The sequence below is a fragment of the Galeopterus variegatus genome, unplaced genomic scaffold (assembly GCF_000696425.1).
Source record: "Galeopterus variegatus unplaced genomic scaffold, G_variegatus-3.0.2 Scaffold176, whole genome shotgun sequence".
Lineage (NCBI taxonomy): Eukaryota > Metazoa > Chordata > Mammalia > Dermoptera > Cynocephalidae > Galeopterus > Galeopterus variegatus.
Genome location: NW_007726287.1, coordinates 544431 through 568462, shown reverse-complemented (window position 1 = coordinate 568462; position 24032 = coordinate 544431). Strand labels below are relative to the sequence as shown.

Below are 24032 nucleotides of genomic sequence, written 5' to 3'. Positions count from 1 at the left end.
AGTAAACAACCTAACCCTACATCTAAAACAACTAGAAAATCAAGAAGAATCCAATCCCAAAGTTAATAGATGGAAAGAAGTAATTAAGATCAGAGCAAACCATTAGCTAGGTTAACAACAACAACAAAAAATCAGAAATTAAAAAGCAGACGTTACGGGCCGACCCGGTGGGGCACTGGAAAGTGCGCTGCTTGGGAGCGCGGCGGCGCTCCCACGGAGGGTTCAGATCCCATGTGGAGACCGGTTCCCGCCCACTGGCTGAGCGCGGTGCGGGCGCAACACTGAGGGTTGCGATCCCGTTGCCGGTCCCCGGTATGGGCGTGACACCGAGGGTTGCGATCCCGTTACCAGTCAGTAAAAAAAGACAAAAAGGAAAAAAAAAAAAAAAAAGGCTCAGACAAGGGCCAGAGTTTGCACAGGACTACCCAAGACAGGCGATTTGGGCACTGACCGTGATACCAGGCTTCTGGGCAGAGCTTCCAGAACTTCCAGTGGAGTGAGAGGACAGAGACCATGCACACCCCAGGTCCCCCAAAGTGGGAGTCACCAACATGGCACAAGCAGGGCCTTCCAGAGACATTTCATCCTGTGCCCCTTCAGAACTGCCTCTCCCAATGGCTGTTTCTACCCCCTTTAGGCGTTAGTTTCCTTTTAAAAACAAAATAAAACTTTTTTTAATGGAAGACTTTAAGCGCATATAACAAATAGAGAGAATAGAAAGATGAACGTGCACGGGCCGTGGCCAGCATCCTGAGCCCACATGTGCTCGGGGCCACCCTTGGTGCATCTAGACAGCTGCCACCTCCCGCCCCCTGCTCCAGAGAGACCCCCCCCCCAACAAATCCCAGACATCTACACATGTTCCTGGCTGCTTATTTAATTCACAAATAGGCTACCCTGTGTAGACAAAAGGACTTAATGAGAGAAAGCTTCTCTCTTGGTTGTTTTCTGTTGCCACAGGACCTGATTCCATGCTTAGTGAGGAAAGCCCTTTAGCTCTCTGGCTCATAAATGCTTGAGGAACTAAAGAGCCTTCTGGGTTTTGGAAATGGTACCATTCATTCATTCATTCATACATAGCATGTTTAAGTGCCTCCCATGGGCCAGGCAGCGTGCCAGGTGCTGGGTGTCGCAATGAGCCTGGCTTTACAGGAGCCTCTGCTTTCAGGGGATGGAAGTGCAAAGACAGGCATTAAACAAATACCACAGTGATCGTTATTGGTTTACGATTGTGAAAAGTCCTTCCAAGAAGTGCTCATTTGAGGGTCTGTGTTTTCCTGACTTCTGAAGAGAAAGGCTTGTTTCGGTTTTGGCTCAAAGTCGGGATCAGTGTGAGCTCTCACTTTCTTCCTGGATCTTTCAGAAACGTGACCTCCTCCTCCTCTGAAGCCTCCAGCACCTTCTACCTTTCCTCCTTCTTATGCCTTTCCAGCCAGGATTGTATTGAACTACGTCTTTGTCCCCTCTCAGCTCCAGGACCCTGAGCTCCATGAGCAGAGGGACTGGGTCTCACCCACAGGCATCAGGCAGCAGCCACACCTGTCTCCATGTGTGTATTTAGATATTCATAAATATATATTTAAATTAGATCATAATATGCAAACTGTTTGTTTGCCCCCTTTTTTCCCATTCTGTCATAGGCCTCTTCTGTCCAGACCAGTCATAGACCTCTTTGCAAGTTAGTATATGGATTTTTTTAAAGGTCGTAGACGTACCATCCTTGATTTAACCTGTCCTCTACTGATGGACATTATAGATCATTTCCAATTGCCACTATTATAAACAACAATGAAATGGACATCTTTGTGCACATATTTTTTTTCCCATCTGTGATATTATCTCTTAGCTGCACATTCGTAGAAACAGGATTGCTGGGTCAAAAGGCATGTACATTTTACTTCTGATGAAAATTGCATCAGAAATCTTTGTCAACTAACAGGCACACAAAAAAGTCTCTTGGTGTCTCTATCTGCTCGTCCATTCTTCCCTCGGGTCATGTTTCTCCCAGTTGAGAAACTTCCCTGTACTAATTTGTAAGTGGCCAAGGAGAGGCACTCAGGGCTCCTGGGTTACTGGGCAAGGAGACAACAGGACAGTGGAGGGCCTTATGGGCAGGGACCAGGTCCTGTCCCAGCTCTACCACCAGCTGGCTGGATGACCTTGGACAGGTCAAGTCACAACCTCTTTGGACCTCAGTTTCCTCACTTTGCAATGAGGGAGATCAAGAGGGTCAGGCCCTTTGAGGACGCTGCAGTTTAGCAGGTTAGACCTCCCTGGGTGTAGCTTGGTTTCCAGGCAAGACCTGATTACTGGAGATAACAATCAGAAAATATTTGACCTCACCCCTAAACAGCAGAGGCTTTGATGGGCCTGGGGTATCAGCAGGATCCACCATTCAGATCTCAGCCACACGTGACCTCCTAAGAGGCCATCCTAGACCAAGTCAAACGAGCAGCCTCCCACTGTTGGTTTATTTTCTTCGCAAAGTCTGTGACTCTCTGAGATGGCTGTTTCTTTCTCTGCATGTTATTTGTCCACTGCAAGAGTCTGAGCTGCAGGAGGGCAGGGCCTGGGCTGTCTCGCTTGCCATGTGTCCAGCGTCACACACAGTGCCTGGCACGGCCCACGCGCTCAATAACTATCCACTGGATGAATCAGTGGGAGAGATTTATTCCTGCATTAGTTTCTTATTTAGGTGAAAATATTCATAAATATTTATTGTGGACCTGTCCTGGAAAGCTCTAGGGCAGATTCTTAACCCACATTGCTTTAAATCTGTATTCATCCTGAGAGAAAGCACACGTTTTCTGGATCAGAGAACGGAACGATTATTTATTTGCACAGTGATCTCAGTGCTAGCTCCCCACACCCCAGTTCCTCCCAGGGCAACATGGAAAGAGGCAGACATACCCCGACTGCCCTGGGGTTTGTGGCACAGAAGGGGAGCCCCGACATTGTGACTCCTGGAGCTTATGCTGGCAGCTGGCACAGTTGTCCCTTCTCCCTCCTAAACTTTGTCCTTTGTATTCATTGCACCCGCCCTTCTTTCATGAGAGGCAGACATTAAAGAATCACCCAGAGAGAGTGACCCTTGTGACAGCAGGGTGGCAAGTGAAAGACAAAAGCACAAGCACAGCCCAGGCCCCGGGGCCATCCTCAGAGACTTCCCCAGGGAGACTGGGTCCAAAGGCCTGTCCCAGGAAGGCAGGGGGAAGCGTGCACCGGACGGTGGCCACGAGGGCAAGGGGAGGAGAAAGCCGGGGCGACGCACCTAGAGGATGGCGGGGCCCAGGCCTGGCAAGGCCCGGTTGGCCCTGGGGGAGGAGACTGCTCTTTGTCCTTGGGGCACTGGGGAGCCAGCGCAGGTCTTGGGCAGGGGGAAGAAAAGGCTTAGCTGTATCCACTTCTTGTTCACGTTCGGTAGCTAGAAGTTCTCCTTAGAGCAAAATCCCTTCTGCTCTTTGCTAGGGGCTGGGAAGAAAGGTTGAAAGACATGAGAAAGAATGAATTCAGGGAAATGCAAATCACTTAGAATAAGGTTTATGGCTCTTTGGCCACAAGGGCAGTAACCCAGCACGTCACAGCCCGGGAGGAAGGTGGCCGGTAGTGATTTTTCTGCAACTCTCACCCCATGTTCACCTGGCTGTCAGCCCGGGGAGGGTTTCAAACGAGTGCATTAGGGCCACTTCCCAGACTTGTGGGTGGTCGGTAGGAGGGGAGCCGCACAACTTCCAGAGAGACTGCCATGCACTGGCACTGCACCTCTAGCGACCCAGCTCCACGCGGGGCCCACATTCATGGCAAACAATGGTAACATTTACCAAGTATTTCTAGGAAAATGAGTGCAAAGCACAGGAAATGCCGTGCAAATTGCTGGAATGCAGTACACCAGCAACACGGGACGCTTAATGAGTCTGGGAAGACAGGCCCACGCTTCAGCAAAATGTCAGTGGCGGCCGTGCAAACAAGAGGCTACTCAATTGCTCGCTCTCCATAGGACTTGATCTCAGTCGCCGGCTGTAACTAGAGCTGTGATTCTGGAGAGGGACTCGGTTCTAAAGATGAAGGGGGGAGAATTGGGGGAGGCAGGGGAGCACGGATGGCTTGTGGATTGCAAATTAGCCGAGAATATCAGGGGCACCTGCACGATCCCATCTGAGGAAGGCAAGCCTCAGCTGGGGCCTGGCATGCTTCGGTGAAAAGTGTCCTCGTAGAAGAGGCTCCAGCGAGCCCCTCACCCCTCCCACCACGTGAGAATGCAGCGAGAAGGCATCGTTTAGGAGCCCGAAAGCTGGCTCTCACGGGACCCCAAATCTGCCCTGATCTGGGACTTCCATCCTCCAGAACTGTGAGAAATAAATTCCTGTTGTTTATAAACCACCCAGTTTATGGCATTTTGTTAATAGCAGCCCGAGTGGACAAAACTGCCCACATATCACTGGAGGGTTGGGAACCACGCTGGCTGCACGTATCTTGTCAATGCCAGGGAAAGGTTAGGATCACCCAGTGTATTTCCCACCTCAGGCAGCCACGTTCTTCCCGTCGCCAGGACCACGGAGGGGCCTGGGAAACAGGTGTCCATGGCCTTGTCCAGGTGGTTCCAATTAGCTCCACCTAAACCCACCTCTTCACCAGCTCAGTCTCTGGTCAAGAAAGGTGAGGGAGCCTGCAGGTACTCCCCACACTCCTGTCTGGCCAGGACACAGCACGCTCACCCGCCCTCTTCTCCCTGCAGTCCCTGACAGCATCATCCTGAAGGTGCTGATGGAGCGCATGGACCAGCAGGACTGCGTTCAGAAAGGCTGGGTGCTGCACGACTTCCCGCGAGACCTGGACCAGGCGCACATGCTGGAAAACGTGGGCTACCACCCCAACAGGTGAGCTGTCCTGGCCCGAGCCGCAGCCCTGCCATGCTCCTGGCACCCTCCGTCCAGGGGCTCGGCTGGTGGGGTCCATGTGACAGCTTCCAGTTTACAGGAGCCTTCATGTGCTCCTGAAGTGCAGTGTCTCTCCGTCGCCCTCATTTCCACCCACCTATCTGCCCTGTGAAGTAGGAGTTGGGCCTGGGTTCAAGTCCTGCCTCTCACGCTCCGTGCTGGACCTGAACTTGCTCCTCTCTAAAAAGGTAATGAATGCCAAACAGGCTTGTCTTCCCTGTGGGATCGTTGTGCATATCGGCTGAGGTTTTCTTCTGTTCTTTGTACAGTTTCATTGTTTACATTTACATCTTTGATGCATCCCGTATTTATGTTGATGTGGGTATGCAGTGCGAGTCTCTTTCTCCCCCAAATGGCTAACCTTTGTTTCCAAAACAGTGTTGAATATTGTCAAATGTTCTGTCCTTCCTCCACTAGCTTGAACTTGAGAGCACACCACAATTGTATGTATTAGGGAAAGCGACAGAAACCTCCCAGGTGAAAACAAGCAAAGGCTGTTTAGTCAGAGCCTGTAACAGCTGGGGGTCAGCCGACACCGCCCAGTCTTCAGCAGAGACCCAAAGCAGGAAGAGGAGTGGGACAGCTTTGGAGTGGAAGCAGGAGAGGCTTCAGTTCAGGGTGTGCTGGTTGGAGGCTGTTGGCCTGGGGAGGCTAGGGTGGGCCCGTTAAAAGCAGGCATCCTAAGCAATTGGTGAAGAAAGCAGATTTGGCTTTCTCTGGCTGGTACTATACTGTAAAAGGTGGCAACAGTGAAGGAAGCTATCAGTTATCGATCAAGCCCTGGCTGTTTGGGGCTGATTGCTGCGGAGATTTTGGTTCGGCTTCCTGGGCAGGTTGCTGCAGGTTGTGAGTGGAGCTCTGTTTTCACGTAGGGATGTTCTGGCCATTGTCCATCTGTATGTCCATCTCCCAATAGACCTGAGTCCGTTTCTGAACTTTCTGTTGTTTTCCGAGTGTGCATTTCTGCAGTAGTGCCACACTGTTCACTAGTTTAGTTTTGTCACATATTTCAATAGTCAGTGCAGGACAGGGCCCTCTCATTACTCTTCTTTATTGTCCTTTTATGTATTCATCATTCCAAATGAACACTGTGATAATTTTATCATGTACGAGGAAAACTGCCATTGGAAATTTAACTAGAATTGCCTTAGATTTTTAATTGATCTGTTGCAGTTTGACATGGCAGCATCCTGCCTTTGCCCCTAGTGAACCATCAGCACTTCTTGGGACTCATGCTTTTTATTTTAGGTGTATTTCTAGATGTTATGTTATCTGATTTCCTAGTCGGTATTATGATGAGATACTTTTATCCATTCTATTTTCAAAATGGGTTTTTCAGGAGTGGAGGAAAGACTTTGTTTTTTGGCTTATTTATTTTATACTCTAGCCTTCTTCTGGAACTCTGCTCCTGTTTCTGATGTACTTCAGTTGATTCTGTTGGGTTTTCAGGTGGCCAATCATGCCATCTACAAACATTTCTCCGTTTGCCTCTTCCTTTTCAATATTTATGCTTTACATTTGACTCTTGTGCCTAACTGCATTGGGATCTGCTTGCAGAACAGAGTCAGGACTGACGGGGGCGTTTTCCTGACCTACAGGGCTCTCCTGTTTTGCTACCTTTAAGGCACATTGGGTTTGGTTTGAGATATATGCAATTTTTATGAAGTTAAATAATCCATGGATTTAAATGGACTTTAAATGTCTGGAGTTGGGCCGAGCCCACGGCGCACTCGGGAGAGTGCGGCGCTGGGAGCGCAGCAGCGCTCCCGCCACGGGTTCGGATCCTATATAGGGATGGCCGGTGCAATGCGTTCACTGGCTGAGCGTGGTTCGGCCGGTCACAAAAAGGACAAAAATAAATAAATAAATAAATAAATAAATGTCTGGAGTTGATGCTGAATTTTATAAAGACCTTTTCGATATCTTTTAAGACAATGTTTTTTTCTCTTTTTGATATATATTAATTATATTAATATATTATATTAATATAATGAATTATGTTAAAAGGTTTTCTCATAGTAAGTAAGCTTTTTGTTCCTGAAATAACTTTGGCTTGGTCATGGGCTATTATTCTTTTAATAGTGCCTGTGGCAGATAGAATTTTGACCCTTATGACACCTCTGAATGTCATGTTACATGACAAAAGGAACTTTCCAGATGTAATTAAGGTTACTGATCAACTGTCCTTAAAGTAGATAGTCATCCTGGACTGTGCAGGTGAGCCCAAAACAGCCACAAGAGTTCTTAAGAGCAGAGCTCTCTTCTGACCGAGGCCAGAAGCAGCAGCAAGAGAGACTGAGCATGAAAGGATCTGACACCACATTGCGCTCAATGATAGGGGGGTGTGGAAAATGTGAGAAGGAAGTGAATTCTACCAATGAGCAGAGAACCCCAGGTGGGAACCTTAGCCCTGGCCAACACTTTGATATTAGCCCAGTTGGACCCATGCCAGATTTCTGACCTACAGAAACTGTGAGGTAATCAATTGAGATCTGGAGATTCCCATTCACTCCCATGCTGAAGATTCTCTTTGCTCTCTCCCATGTTAGATGTTTTCTTTCTGTGTCCTGTGACTTCCATTTTCTTGGTTTACTACGTTGTTTGGGTTGTGCATATCCATCAGTAACTTTCTCAGAAAGGATCTATTGGAGGTAAATTTTAAGACCTTGTGTGTCTGAAAGTGTCTTTATTCTACCTTCATACTTGTGGATAGTTTGGCTGAGAAATTACAGGCTGGGAATGATTTTCCCTCAGAATTTTGAATCTCCAGTATTGCTAAGAGGTCCAATGTCAATTTGACTCCTAATCCTTCATAGGTGACTTTTTTTCTCTCTCTCTCTCTCTGGAAGTTTGTAAGATCTTCCCTTTGTCTCCAGGGTTCTGAATGTTCACAGTGAAATTTCATTTATGTCCTTGGTATGGATCTAATTTACTCCATTGTACTGGAACTTAATCTGGAAACCTACATCCATCAGGCCTGGGAAATTTTCTTGCATTATTTTGTTGATGATTTCTTTTTCTTATTTCTGTTCTCTCTGGAGCTCCTGTTATTTGGGTATTGGATCTTCAGGACAGATCTTCTAAATGTTTAAAAAATATATTTTCTCTCTTGTATTCTCTATCTTTGGAGTTTTTTTTTTTTTTTTTTTTTTTTTTTTTTTTTTTTTTTTTTGGGTTTTTTTTTTTTTTTTTTTTTTTTTTTTTGCTTCTCTGTGTGTGTGGTCAGTTTTATTTTTTGTTTTGTTTTGCTTCACTTTCTGGGAGGTTTCCTCTACTTTATCTTTCAACCCTTTTGTTGAATTTCTAATTTCTTCTGAAGTGTTCATTTTTATGATTTTCAAGAGCTCGTTTTTGTTGTTTTCTAAATAATTCTTTTACAGTTTTTAATCTAGTTTCATGGGTTTTTTATCTCTTAAAAATTAATGACAAGTTTGTTTTCATAGGAGGGTGGGAAGAGAGGGCTTTTCCCCCCTCCTGTATACCTTGTTCCCATTGAATTTTTGTCTTGATCTCATTCTTTCTCAGTAAAGTTTTTCTTTTCCCCCAGATGTTGGGTTACCCTTTGCTTGCTCATGTCTGAGAGTGGGAAACTAAAAAGCTATTTGGAAGCTCTGAATACATGGATAGAGCCCAAAGACTGTCTTCACTGATGGGTAGTCTAATTGGACCATTTGTGTAGAACCCGCCCACCAAGAGTCAACATCTTTAGGTCTTTTCCTCTGGGTTGCTCAGATTCCCCAGAGGACTCACCCAATCTCCTGCTGGAGGGTAAAGGCCTTGCAGGGTCTGAGGGTCCAGGGAAGAGGCAGGATAACGGGAAGTGGGAGGAGGGGGGTGAGAGGTCTCACATGCTCCACGTGGTATGCAGATTTTTACCTAATTCTCCTATTTTAGGTTCAGAATGAGGCTCTCAACGGTGCTTGTCAGCCTTCAATCCAAAGAGCCTGCATTTTATCCTCTCTAGAGAATGAATCTCTAATTTCTACCCAAGTGGAGGAGAGACATTTGCTCAGATGGGTGGAGTGAGGAAGGGATCTGGGATTTACTCTCTTCTCAAGCAAATTTCAACGAATCCTGCTTATTTTAGCCATCATTTTCAAAGCCGGGCCTGTGCCTGAGCCTTCCGAGGATTTTCTGAAGACGAGGCCGGTGGTCAGCTTTCCAGCAGCTGATTTAGGATTTGGGTTCCTGAGGTCTCCTCGGCTAGTTGCCACTGGTGCATCAAGACCTTCTTGTGGTTGCCTTTCTCTCACCTGCTCTCTCTGTCCTTCTGGGCTAGGCTTTCAGAGTCCCCTTCCTGTCATTTTTCTGTGGGGTTTTCGGAGGAATCAAAATCTGGTGTTTCAATAAAGCTGCTGTTACCTGGAATTCAAGCCCTGATTTCTTTGTTGTGTTTGCATGTTTCTCACTTTTACTTTCAACTACTTTGCTTCCCTTAGTTTTTGTTGGCGACACAACTAACAAGTTATTTGGCAGCTCTGGGTGGAGCCCGAGGACTCAGTCTTCACTGCGGACAGAATGAAATTGGGTTTGATATCTAGTCATTCAGCCTGAATGTCTTTTCCCTTGAATAACTGAGCATATCCTACTTATTTTTGTTTTTATTGCTCTATTTTATGCTTCATCATGGTTTCATTTGTTCCTCCATCTTTTCTTTACAATACGTGTGTTCTTTGAGTTTTATTATTATTATTGACCTCTTCCCACCCACTGCCATTAATTTAGAAGATAATCTATTTCTAGTTCCAGTAGTCTCTTCAACATGATTTAATTAAAACTATATTTCTCAATTGGTCAATTTTGAAATGCAGCAGAATATCTTGACTCTGTCAAATGAAAGATTGAAGAACCAATGATCCTAGACGTGTTTCATCCCCGCTCCCATCTACGCTACGTCTCGGGGACGGGGGGGGGGAGGCAGGCACAGGTGCATCCTGAGATCTTGTGCGTGCCAGTCTATTATTCTCAGATTATGGCTTTTAATCTGTATTGATTAAGCTTTTCTTTCTAGAAATATAACAATTATATCGTTTTTAGCTATAATCACTATACTTAGAAAGTTTTCAGTCTCTCTAAAACTGGATTAAAATTTCAACACCAGCTGTTTACATAATTCAACCTCTCCATTTATTCATTTTGATTCAGCTTTCATTTGAATGGCTTATGTCTTTGAGTCATTTTCAGAAAGGGTGCATAAATACCAAACTTCCTAAATTCTTGCATACTTGAGAACGTCTCTGTTATATTTACTCGTAAACAACATCTGGCAAAGAATTCTTTGATTGCATTTCCCCCTCTCCTCCAGCATCCTGAATTATCTTAACGTCTGACATCATTCAGGATTAAAGTTATATTTGAGGCTAGTGAGAAGTTTTTTTCCATTATAGATAATGTATTTCTTTTGTGTGGATGTTTGTAGCATCTGTGTGTGTGTCTTTTTAAAGTTAATTTACATTCACCAGGCCAGATCTCAGTCTTGGTTTTCCTTATTACTTTTCTCTGGACATTATGATTTCTTTCCACTTACAGTATTTCAGGAGAATTCTCTTCTAGTAGATATATTAATATTTTTCTGGTTCATTTGCTTGGTTTTCTTTTTCAGGAAGACCAGTTATGTGTATGTTGGATATTTATTATCTGTTTTCCATAATTATTTTTCTAGTAGTTTTTATCTTGTCTGTATTTTCTCAAGTCTATCCTTCAGGATAACTTTGATTGTTTTCTGTTGTGTTTATTTCTTGTTGCTTCTAGTTTGTTTTTGATTCTATAACGCTTTTGCTTTCCCTTAGGCTTCTCCCCTTAACTTTGTCAGTTTTCTTTTCATCTCCTTTTTTGGAAACCTCACCATCTTTGATTTCCTGCATCACAGAGCCTGTTCTCTCTAAAATATTTTGAGCATATTGATAAGGTTTTATCTAAAATGTTCTTACGTTTGCTGGAGTAATTCTTCTAAAGGGTATTCATTCATTCTCTCTCTCTCTCTCTCTCTCTTTCTCTTTACTTTTATGACACTTGCCTTTCCTTTTTTGGTAACTTCTATACTTGGGTCCCAAGATGGATATATTTTGCAAATCATTTGTCTTTGAATAGGGCTGTCGTTTGCCTAAGAATAGTGTGAGTTGGTATATTAGTTTCCTATAGCTGCCATAATACATTACCACAAACTTGGTGGCTTAAAACAATACAAATGTATTGTCTTATAATCCTGTAGGGCTAAAATCAAGGTGCTGTCAGGGCTGCATTCCTTTCTGGGGGCTCTGGGGGAGCATCTGTTTCATTGCCTTTTCCAGCTTCTAGAAGCCTCCCACACTCTGTAGCTCACAGCCCCTCCTCTGTTGTCAAAGCCAGCAGCATTGCAGCGCTCGGGCCCTCCTATGTGTCATGTCTCCCTCTGATCAGAGCCAGGAAAGGTTCTCAGATTTTAAGGACCCAATGCAGTTAGATTGGGCCCACCCAGGGAACCTGGGATAATCTAACCTATCAACGCCTTTAACTTAATCTCCTCTGCAAAGTCCCTTTTGCCATATAAGAGGTTCTGGGTTGAGGAAGAGGACGTCCTGGGGAATGGGTGCCCCCACAGGTGGGCTCCCCTCGACTCTGCTGTAATTACATCGCTAGAGTCTGGGCTGGGGAGCTTCCCTTTGGATGACTGAGGCATCTGTTTAGGTTCTGGGCAGCAGCAATCCAGCAGTCTGAATCTGACATCCGTTTCACTCCCTTTACTGCCTGGGAGAATCCAGGCCCTGGATGCCAGGAGGTGAAGCTTCTGCCACTGCCCTCTCCTGAGGGGGTGTAGAGCAGACCTCCCTGCAGGCGGTGGCCCTGCGGCAAGTGCACGGGGCCACTCCGAAGGAGGCTGAGCTGGGTGCCCCAACACAGTCGGAGAGGACCTAGTGCAGGTTTTTGCAGCCTGAGGAAAATGTGGTTGTTTTATTTACCAACCCCCAGCACTGAGCCAGTACTGCAGGACCGGTGTGGACGGGGCACAGTGCCTGTTCAGAAGTATACAGGGAAGAATATTCAAGAACCGATTTGACTTAGGGCAGGATTGCAAGTAAATACTTCTCCACTCACGGTGGAGTCAAACTCACCTTCAGAGACTTAGTTAATATGCCAATTTAATTTATTTGATCCTAGGGTCGAGGACAGGCAAGGAAAAAATGTCTGTTTACGCTGTAGATTTAAATCATACGCTGATGTTTAATCTTCTGTCTGTATTTTTCTCCCATCGAGGATGGATTTTTCCTCCTTTTTTTCTCATCTCTCTTTTTTTGTATCCACCACTTTCACTTGCAATTAAACATTTTTATGATTAACTCAGAAAGTAATTTTAGCCATAAACCTCCAAGTCCCGATACAGGATAAGAAAGAGAAAAATATTCTAAAACAAATCCACCGAGCACTGGGATAAATATGGGGCCCGTAATTCTGGTGTGGCTGTGATGCCAATTATAACCCAGTCGAGCTGTGTGTTGCTGTGTTTGACACCGGGAGGAAATCTTGACAGAATTATAGCCTAGAAATCAATCTGGGACTATGATACAGAAACCTATAATTCAAATATGAAAACAATCTACGAAGGCCTTTTTTTTTAGGAGGGTTCGAGGAAATGAGATTAAAATAAATTTACATATATATCAATTTTATTATTAAAATATATTCACACTAGTAAGTAGAGTTATTGGGGAAGGATAAGGTACTCTGTGTATTGGACACAAAAATAGACCTCTTTGGCTTATCAGAAAACAAAGTTATTGTCTCCTTGTCAAATATAAATCTCTTCTCAGAGCTAATAAATGGATAGTGTTCAAATGCAGTGTTTTGTCTGACTCCCACTCCCAGACCCACGGCACACAACGCTGAATTATATTCCACGGAGCGCATCAATCTCTCGATTCCAACATCATGCAGTGAGAGAAATAGACCAAGTAATTGATGTGTGGAAAAGGAGGAAAAGTTATTTGAGAACAAATAAAATGGGCTATAAAGTTTGTTAAAACGTAATAATAATAGTAAAAAAATAAAAAGAAAGAAAGAAAGAAAGAAAAGCAAGAAACAAAGAACTATCCAAGGCTGCATCAAGAAATCTGCCCTCGGCCTGGCTGTAAAATAATTCATTTCATGCTGCAAGTTTGTAGCACCGTATTTTCTTTTAAAATTAATGTTTACTACAGAGAGGAAGTATAGGATTCTGATTGATGTTGGGAAGTTTGCCGTGCATCACACAGAACTGCTGGGTTTTTTGCTCTTTGTTTTTTCGCATCCTCCTTCCCCTTCATGCAAGGAGAGGGCGCGCTGTGACCTTAACCCTCCCCTGCAAGGTCCTGTCATGATCCCTCGGAAATCTCTGGAAAAGAGGTAAAAGGAGGCACCTTAGACGAGTCAGTGGTGATGACATTCAGCAGAAGGGTAGCAGGGATTTTATTAGTGCTGTGTTCTTTAGTATTTCTTTCTCTCTATTCCACGGAACTAAATTTTAGGACTGTCAAAAAATCACCCAAGGATGAGATTTTCGATTACCTCACTTGTGTTCCAGGTCATTTTGTGCAAACTAGAAACTGCTACGTGTAGGTTCCTTTGAGGACGTGGTGGTTTTTTCATTTGTTTTTATTATTTAAATAAGTGGGTTATTATTGGTTAAATAAGTCCCACATCCAGAGGAGCCTGGGGGGTCCCATGGTCCCTGGAAGGCAGTGGCAGGTCCCTTCCCATCGCACCTGGCGCCCCCGGCCCTGGCTCGTTGCAGTTTCACACACAGCCATTGCCCCCAGGAAGCTGGGAGGACCCAGTGCGGGGGGCAGAGGGGCGGGACACAGACTCCAGGTCTTAGAGGATGGACATTCTACTCCCAAGTGCAGCCCGCCCCGCCAGGCCCTGGCTCGTTGCAGTTTCACACACAGCCATTGCCCCCAGGAAGCTGGGAGGACCCAGTGCGGGGGGCAGAGGGGCTGGACACAGACTCCAGGTCTTAGAGGATGGACATTCTACTCCCAAGTGCAGCCCGCCCCGCCAGCCCTGTCCCCTCCAGACAAGCAGGTCCGGAAGCTTTCTTTTCCCATTTCCTGGAGCCATGCCTTTGGACCAACTCTGGCAGCTCCAGATGCAAGTCCCAGGCTAAGTCTGGCCTGGAAGTTTCCATGCAGGCTACTGCTGGTGCTGACAGGAAGACGTTTGTCATCTTCCTCTCCCTCGGCCTCTTGCTGCGTCTTCATCTTTCCCTTCCTCCTCCTCTGTTCTCTGCTCTGACGCCGTCCCTCCTGCCTTGCTCCGATGTCCTTCCTTTCCGTCCCCATGCTGTCGTCCCCTTCCTCCCGCCCCCTCCTCTTTCATAACCATCGTCAAAAATAATGATGAGGATGCCTGGTCTTTACTGAGTGCTGATTATGTGCCTCCTTTACATCTCATTTAATTCACTTAGCCCCATAAAGCAGGTTTGCTCAGCTAAAAAAGGCACCTGGGTTTATGGAAGCTCTGTCACTTGCCCCAGGCCACCAGCCTGTAAAATAAACAAAAGAGCCCAGCCCTGAACCCAGCTCTTTGCCCTGAACTGTTGCATCATATCCTTTATGCAATGGAGTTAGCATCTATCCCTGCTAGCTGGCTTGAAGAAGCTACATTTGACCTCAGTTTCCCCATCTGTCAAACGGGGCAATGATCTCTGCTCTTTTAACCTCACAGCACTGCTGCTCTGAAGAGCAAATGGTGTGTGTGCGGATGTGTGTGCAGGGGCACGTGTTTTGCAATTGGAAAGTGCCATACGGTACAAGGGACTGGTGTGAGCGGGCTCCTCCCGTTGGGGCAAACTCTCATTCAAACCTGTAGGATATACATGGTCTGTCTTCTCTCCTAGTCTCACAAAATAAATTACACACACTCTCCCAAAATAGGTATCTACAGATTTGTCTGCACAATAAGAAGGGTAAAAACATTTATTATGATAGTTACCCATGCAATTTCGAATTCCTGCTCAATAAAAAGAGGCTAAAATGGCAAAAGCAGTCTGAAGGAATGTCCATCGAAAAGTTTTTGCTACGTCTACTCATGATGGGTTTTACGAATAACTTATTGCTGTTTAAAAATACTGTTTCTCCAATAGCATCCTGCTTGCTTTTCTTACCAACAGAGGACACCTTAAGGACTCTTGGGTTGGAATTGGGGAAGAGCCGTGGTGCACCTGGCAGCACGCGGGCAGAGACCCACCCTGACACAGTCAAAGACAAAGTTGCCCTTTTGTCCAGGACCCCACAGAGCCAGGCAAACTGGAAATTTCTAATCAGGGCATTTAAAGATGTTGATAACATTATTCTGCTAAATGCTGATTTGATTTCTTGGTTTCAATTTTGATAAATTTTAAACAATGGGATGTTATGGCACATGGTGAAATTAAAAGCTGGATTGGCACACAGTGTATATGCCGGAGCTCCCTGACTTGATTTAAAAGCTTGTTGCTTTTTCATTCCCTGTGACAATTTATTTTGGGGGACAATACAACGAAACCCTTGGATAATGACTTTGCCGTTTCTAACGTGTTCCAAAGCAAGAAGGACGCTATAATTTCTTAAGAGGACGGCAGTGAGACCAAAGAAAAATTAAAATGCAAAGTAGGGAGGATTTCTCGCTTCTCTCTCTCTCTTTTATTATCACTTGGTCCTTCCAGGAAGCTCTCATATTTCTGCAGCTGATCCTTACGTGGATTAGGGATAATAAACAGCCCATTAATGGAGGCCTGAACTAGGAAATAGAGTTGGAATCAGCAGCAAAATTCAGTGGCTGATGAAGGTTAATAACTCCATTACGGCAGCTCTGTGCCTGAGCCGCCCGGTGAGCGGGGTGTTAGCCTTATCTTACTCCTCATTAATTGAGCTAATAGAACCTGACTGACCCTGCCTTGCTGCTATCATCTAAGAGTTTACCAGACATGGGCTGGAATACAGATCATTGACTGCTTGCTCCATGGGTGCCTTTTATTTTTGGAAGAAAGCTCTTAAAGATGGGTTAGCCGCGAGCCCTGTCCTGGCGATCGCCGTGCAGCTGACCACAACGGGATCCCACGTCATTCGGATGTTGTTGTGTGAGCAAAGGTGCAGCAAGGGTCTGCTCTGTCCACTGGCACCTCTGGACAGATGTCCACATTGGGATTGAGGGCTTTCGCTTCAAGTTGGACAGTGCTGGATGTGATTGATTCCACAAAGTGCCTGGGGTCAAGGATGAAAGTGGGGCATATGTTGGGGTCAGGGAGGGGCAGACACACAGCCTGGCCTCTTCTCTCTTTCTGTAAGCACTTGGTAGCCATCTCTTTGGCCACCCCGGAGCTTCCTGACAGGTCACCATCCGTTTCCAACCATCCTGCTTTGCTGCTGTACTGGCCATGTGGCCTAGGGGGCGCTACTGGACCTCCCTAAGCCTCAGATTCCTTAAGTGTCAAATGGGGCGATGACCCTGCCCTTCTAACATCACCATTTGATGGACTAATGTGTGCACTTGCTGGGAAGGTATGTACAAGTAGGATTTATGAATTGGAAAATGCTCTGTACAACCAAGATAATGTTATCAACAGATTAAAACTTGAAATCTGAGCTTCCTACAGAGGGTTAGGCTTGTTCTGTAGCATGAGAGAGGTGGCTGGGGTAAAGTATGTCGGCAGGGAGGCAGATCTAATAATCTTGGATCTCCTGCTCACTTGGGCAGGTTATTAGCCTCTCTGCACCTCAGTTTCCTCAACTAAATAGCAGGGACAGTAGCATTTAGGACATCAGGTGAGAGGATTAAATGAGCTGATGCATGGAAGCAGCTGGCACAGAGCCTGGTGCACATAGGGGCTCCATTTGTGGGAACTACCCTTATTCCTGATATGCTGGGAACTCTGTGCCTTTCGTGGCAATAAGAGCTCCTGAAAGTAAGGTCGTGACAATTCCTCGCCAAAGTTCCAGTCGCAGGCCTGTGGCCCAGGCCAGCCTCTGGGCTGGCTTCAGGGGAAGAGTTGGAGAAATGTCATTTCTTATTCCCCTGGTGACATGTAGGGCAGGAGAATGATCCTGCGAATAGACAAAGACGAAAATCACACTTAGGTCTGAGACCCCATGGATCCAGGCAAACGGGAAAATCATAATGTTAGAACAGGAGCTGTTGAAACCAACCCTTTAAAAATGTGGGTTTCGGGCCGGCCCGGTGGCGCACTGCTACAGTGCGCCGCTTCGGAGCGTGGCAGCGCTCCCGCCGAGGGGTCGGATCCCACATACAGACCGGTTCCCGCTCACTGGCTGAGCGAGGTGTGGGAGCAACACCGAGGGCTGCGATCCCGTTGCCGGTCCCGGTCCAGTACGGGTGCGACACTGAGTGTTGTGATCCGTTGCCGGTCACGAAAAAAGACAAAAAGGAAAAAAAAATGTGGGTTTCTATCACCTGTCCCTGGAGTTTTATAAGATTTCGATTCTGTTGTCGGTGGACACAGCACAATGACACTCGGATAGATGAAAGGCAGAAGTCTCTGTTACCTACAGATCCAAAGGGAAAAAGGCAGCCAGGTGGCCACAGTGGGTCAACTGGGGACAGGCAGCTGGATCTGCAGAGGCAGTTCATGTCCTGCAAGTGGGTGGGGTTAGCTAGGCTGGGTGGGCTCCCTGTGGACTGGCTAACTTAAATAATGCATGGGGGCTGTTCTATGCCCTGTCTGGAACCTGGCCCCAGGTGGCGCATGGGAGCCTGATAAGGAAGTGATTGGGGTGGGGGCTTTGCAAACTGCCTGTGTGGGGGAATCGAGAGGGTGTAGCCATGACTTTGAAACTGCATCGACAGCCCCTGTGAAGTACTGTGCTACCCTGCCTCGTGGGGGATGGGATGAGAGGTCATGGTCCTGTCCCACCTCCATGCATCCTCCTATTCCTGCAGTCAAGACACACTTCTGGAAGTGGCCTCAGAGTGATTACGCTCAGCCCGCAGGCCACCATCCTTGCAGCCTTCCATCCGACGGTGCAGAGGCCCTCGGTGCTTCCCACAGCTCTGCCATCCTGCACATCCTGGGGCAGTACCGGAGCACTGCCTTGGCCACGCCTTCTGTCCACCACTCCCAGACAGGCCCCCGCACAGCAGGGTGCCATCTCCCCACATGCTGGCTCAGGTGCCACTGCCCTTCTCACAGCCACTCGCACTCCGCAACAGTGCACCCCGACTGACAGGACTCTTGTAGCAAGTGCTGTGCTACCTTGTGATCAGAGTTTGGCGGCAAGCTACCTGAGCCTCATGCGAGGTCGCAGGGAGGAGGTGGCTGGGTCCCCCACCTCCAACCCAAGGCGGTGGCCAGTAATGGCGGTACCAGGCCATCAGCCCACAGCCCCTAGAGTTGTAGCATTTTAATCTTTCAGTAAACAAGAACTGGGGTGGAAAAATGAAAGTTCTCCCATTACTCTCCTGCCTGGGGACGGGTGACATTTTACCACTTATTTCCAGTGTTTGTGTAAGAAAAAGTCTGGTGAGGACGATTCTGAGCAAACGTGGAAGGTCGGCGCTGCCTTTTTCCTGGGTTAAAACTCTGTTTATGATAGTCTGTTTCTAGGTGTGTTGTCTGTCTTTGAGAACATAAGAGCAATTACTTTGGAAGCAACAACATCAAAAACATACATTACCTTTGAACTCTTTGCCTGCAGCCTCAAGGATCTTTCTGAGAATGAAAATACAGTGAATTCCCAGAGAGAGCCCAGCTGGCCACAGGCTTAACTCTGAGGTCCCCAGCGGGCAGCTGAGGATGAGGAGGAGTGTTGTAGGTGCCCCAGGTGGGTGGTGGGAGAAGCTTCTGGGGAGCCATGAGAGACAGCCTGTCCTACTGGGGAGTTTAACCTTGCAGAAGAGATGGGCACATACCCTATAACAAGGGATTTGCATGATACTTTCTTGGCAATTTTGTTAGGTAAGAACGGCCACTAACAGTCCCACTGTAGTATGTTGGAACTCAGTTTATTTGCCATGTACAGTTTTTTCCTAAGAGCTTTCCGAGAGGCACCCGGTGCTGCCTGCGATGCTGCGCGACTTTCCTGCTGTCCCTGGGAGGTCTAGAAAGGTTTCGGGGACCCATTTGCCATCCCCCTGCTCTTCCTACACCACTCCAGGTGAATATGTCATTTGGAGAGAAAATGATGACTTTTCTCAATTTTCTATTTTAGTGTCTAATAACCTCCACAGCCAGGAAGTTTCCCTCTTGCTTAATTCTCCCTTTCTCCCCTTTAAGGTTTGCTATTCTTTATTGGCAAAGCCCACACATCTCAATTTCTTTCCCCCCTGTGGATTCCAAGCTCTTATTAGGGGCCCAAGGGGTTGTACCCAACCGGTAACAGTTCAGCCTGAGCCGGTGGTGAATGAGACATCAGGGGAGTGAAACATGCCTTCCCTGCCGTGGAAATCAGAGATCCGAAGCCATCTGCATGCCTTGGGTGGAGAATGACAGGTGACCTTTAACAGAACAGAGCCCGGGGTAGTTGGCATTTGAGTCGAGCTCTGATGGAGATGCCCCCATTTTGGGGAGGTGCAGTGCTCCACCGTTAACTTAAATTCATTTCCCAGAGAAAGGTAAGAGGACAGAGATGCCGAGATGACTTGGAGAAATCGTATTTGCTTTTCTCTACCCAGAGGAGACTTTGAGAGACTTCAGAGTGTACTTCAATTTTCCATCTTCCTTAGAGGTGTAAATAAGTGCTGAACCTCTGAACCCAGCATTGCACTTTAAAAGCTCGGGCTCTGCAACCTTCAGGTGGCAGATGTCTGAAAGCTTGAAGCTCTTCTTCCTAAATATCACAGAAATTATTTAATATATAAGAAAACTTTTAAGAAAAGTCTTCCACAAGTAGAAGGGCAGCTTTATTTTTATCAGGTTGGAACACTCCAGCGTTGTCTGCTTGTTGGCTTGGAGATTTCTGCAGGTTTCAGACACCCCCCTCCCAGTGGGCAGGTGGGTGAGAGCTGCCCCCACCCCATGATGGCCCCTGGACAGAGCGACCATCCAGGGCTCCAGCGTGTGCCTTTTCCTCCTGGGTCTCTGTCTCAGGAGTGTGGATTCTAGATCCTAGGAAAGGGCCGCACGCATTGAGAAAGGCCTGGCCAGCCATGAACTCCCCTCCCAGAGCAGGGAGGTGGGTGGGGGGAGCAGGAGAGGTGAGTGTCCAGAAGCCAGGGAGAGAGGGAGGCCCCAAGCTTGCTCTGTTCCCTGCCCACCGCTCCCTTCTCGCCATCCACACCTTGGCACACCTGTCTCCTTTCTGTTTTCCAAACATAGAGTTGTCGCTCGCAATTCTGTTTCTTTCAGAATACCGTGGGGTTTTGTCCAGATCTTATCTTTTCTACAAGCCTCAGCTCAAATGCCACCTCCTCCAGGAAGCCTTCCCTGATGCTTCTCCGTACTCTGCACCTCCACAGGCTTTGCATATTGTCCTTGTGATAGGAAGCAGCAGAGGCTCTGAAGTCGGACAATCGGTTTGGAATCCTGGCTTTGCCATTTACAGGCTGTGTGATGCTGGGCAGGATATTTATCAACTCTGAACCTCAGTTTCCTCCTACATAAGACAGCGATGACTGTCAAATATGCAACTGATATTTATGGAACATTTATTACATGCAGGCGCTACTTGAGTTCCTGGGACACAAAAGGAAACAAAGTCTATAACACTTTTGCCATCATGAGTCTTACGTTCTCCTTGGAGAGAGAAAGCCTATAAATAACTGACAGATACATAATATATCGGGTTCTAAAGAGAACAATAAAACAGGGTAAAGGGGAACAGGGAAGACGGGTGGTTGGGAGAGGATGGGACAGTGTGCTGCATAGAAGGTGGTCAGGGAAGGCCTTTCTTTCTTTTTTTTTTTTTTTTCCTTTTTGTCTTTTTTCGTGACCAGCAAGGGATCGCAACCCTCAGTGTCGTGCCCGTACCGTACCGGACCGGGACCGGCAACGGGATCGCAACCCTCGGTGTTGCTCCCGCACCTCGCTCAGCCAGTGAGTGGGAACCGGTCTGTATGTGGGATCCGAACCCTTGGCGGGAGCACCACCACACTCCCAAGCGGCGCACTGTAGCAGTGCGACACCAGGCCGGCCCAGGGAAGGCCTTTCTGATGACACTTGAGCAGAGCTTAATGGAGTGAGGGAGCAGGGCATGGAAAGACCTGGGGAAGAGCAGTCCAGGTCTGGGAACCAAAAGTGCAAAGGCCCTGAGGTGGGGATGTCCTTGGCAAGTTTAAGGAAGGTCAAGGAGGCTGTTGGCGAGAGAGAAGAGAGAGAGTGTAGGTGAAGACTCAGAGGTGGCAGGACCCGTAGACCCCTGAAGGACTTGTGTTTTCCTCTGAGTCAGGTGGGGGCTGCTGTGGGGGATCAGCACAGGAGAGATGGGATCTAGCTCACATTTTCTAAGGATACCTCAGGCTGCTGTGTGGAGAATGAACAATAGGCAGTGCTAGAAACAGGGTGCCAGGTAGGGGCCGTTGGCAGTAATCCAGGTGAGAGATGCTGCTGGACTGCACCAAGTGGTAGCCCTGGAGGTGGCAAGAAGGGGTTGGGATCTGATGTCTCAAAGGTAGAACCCACACGGTCGATGTACTGTCAGACTGGATGCAGGCCAGGTGGGAAAGAGAGACATCGAAGAGAACCCCAGTGTTTGCTGGAACAGCAGGAGGAACGGGCTGCCCATCTGCTGACGGGGGGTTGCCAGAGGAGCTGGCTGAGTTGGGGACATGGCACGTTTAAGATGCCTATTAGAAATCTCTTAGCTTGCTAGGGCTGCTGTGACAAAATACCATAGGCCAGGTGGCTCAAACAACACATTTGTTTTTTCACTGAAGGCTGGAAGTCCAAGATTAAGGCACCGGCAGGGTTGGTTTCTTCTGAGGCCTCTCTCCACGTAGATGGCTGCCTGCTCCGTCTTCACATGGTTGTCCCCATGCGCGCATGCACCCCGGCTGTCTCTCTGTGTGTGCAAATTTCCTCCTTTTGTAAGGACACCAGACAGATTGAATTAGGGTCCACAATAACAGCCTCATTTTAACGTAATCCCCTCTTTGAAGGTCCTATCTCCAAATACAGTCACATTTGGAAGTTTTGGGCATTGGGACCTCAACATATGAATTTTGTGGGACACAATTCAGCCCATAGCAACATCCAAGAAGGATACCGAGTAGACAGCATGCTCCGAATCTGTAGTTCAGGGAGAAAAACTGGGGAGTCATCAGAATCTAGGTGCGTGACGAGAGTGTCTAACGCCTCGTGAGCTGCCACAGGCCGCCGTTGCAACTCCACTCGCCGGTGGCAGTAGCAGGAGCGTTCCCGGGCTCTGAGAGGAAGCTCCGTCCAGGCCTTCTCCTTTGGTGACCTCCCACCACACGACGCTGCCAGCCACACACTGCCAGGAGAAGGCTGGGAGCCTCAAGCCTTTTGAAGGAAATTTCGGTCAGAATGTTCTGGAGAGATGAAGACCCAACGCGGTCCAGCTCATCTTTATTCTGTTTTCATGAATTCAATCATGTGACGCCTCAGGCCTTGTTCCTGTATAAGAGGTTCCCTCGCAGTCCATTATGGACTCTTTTAGGGTCCTTTTGAGTTTAGGAGGGAGGGAGGTGGGGGCTTAAGGATGTAAAGGACAGGATTATGCTATCCCAGGGAGGGGGGTAGTGCATTCGTAAATAGAATCTCATAGAAGCTTCTGGAGAAGTCAGCCATCTGCAGTGCCGTTCTGTTGACGGGGACATAATTCTGCTTGGAGCACAGACGAAGACTGTGGCTCCCTACCCACAGCGGACCTCTGTCCACGCTCCCCGCTTCCCACAGTGCGTGGGCCCAGCCCTGGCCTATGCCTCAGCCTGCATGGCCCCTCTGAGTCCTTCCAGCAATATGCGGGAAAGGGCTCATCACCCGCACTTCTCAGCCGAGGAAAGTGAGGATCCGAGAGTCTGAATGTGCTTCCCACGTAACACAGCGAGTCACAGCGGAGGCGGCAAGACTGGGACCCGGGTCTCTGTGCCCCTGTGCTCTCAGCCACCGCATGGCAGAGTCTTCAAATGCCTTCGCTCCATGCTCACAGCCGCTTCATTCAGTGGCGGTTTCCCGAGCCCACTGTGTGCCAGGCGCTGGGGGCTGGGGTCAGCAGGGGCTGAGGCTGGTCGGCCTCTGCCCTCCAGGACTCACCTTAGAGGGGCCGGCCCATGCCTGCTCTTCCAGGCCTTCTCAGTCTCGGCCAGCCCGGTGCCTCTTCTTCCCCACCGAGGTCCATCAGCAGCACCTCCCTGCGTGGGGCTCACTGGTGGGAGTGGTCAGCTCTCTGAGGGTTAAACAGGACCCACTTCCGAGCTAATTCAGTCTCAGAAGTAGCCACTGTCCTCATGCCCGCTCCCCTGTTACAGCCAGGGCACGTGTTTGCAGGGCCAGGGCCCCCCGGCACTGCCTGCCCGTTCCTCAGCCAGACTTTCCATTGCCCCTCCTGCTGCCCCCAGCCCCAGGCTGGGCTCATTCCCGAGTTCAAATCCATGAAAGTCAAACCAGAAGGGGCCTGAACACCATCTAATGCACTCATAGTACAGTGGGAGAAACTGAGGCCCAGAGAGACCAAGCAAGTCCTCTGGGGTGCAACGTTCAGTGAGGGGTCCTGGCAGTGGGTCCCTGGCCCCAGGCTGCCAGTTGTTTGGCTTCTTTTCACTTTTGCTTCTAAATGCCATGTTCTCTTTCTTCATCCCAGCACACAGGCGAGGGGCGCAGTGGTCCACACCCACGTGTCCCCGTGTCCTCCCCGCCTGCCCCACCGTGGGTGGTGACGACGCACTGTGAGACACGTCCTGGTGCGGCTCTACCTGGCGCCTGCTCCGCCCACTTTTGCACGAACCAGATGTCTCTCTTCTCGTGGAGCTCTGGGAGTGTCCCCCCTCCTCTCAACAATAATTAGCCTTGTAAGACTAATGGACGAAATCGTGTCTAATTACCCTGTTGAAGGCCCAATTATGTGATTAACATCCGTGGACTGTGGGCTGAGGATGAGAGGAGCCTCTCATTTGCATAGCATTAAGTTAATGGCGCAGCACGCGGGGGCGGCGGGGTGGTGAAGGCAGGTTCTCTTTCGAAAGGATTCCGAT

The 24032-nt window shown here is 48.0% G+C and overlaps 1 protein-coding gene across 1 annotated transcript in view; it reads left to right on the top strand.

The window, feature by feature from the left end:
* The window catches only part of AK8 (adenylate kinase 8), a 136434-nt gene that overhangs the window by 78745 nt on the left and 33657 nt on the right, over positions 1 to 24032 (top strand). The window contains exon 10 of the mRNA XM_008563686.1: positions 4736 to 4877. Within this exon, the coding sequence (XP_008561908.1) occupies positions 4736 to 4877 (142 nt within the window). The remainder of the gene's footprint in view (positions 1 to 4735; positions 4878 to 24032) is intronic.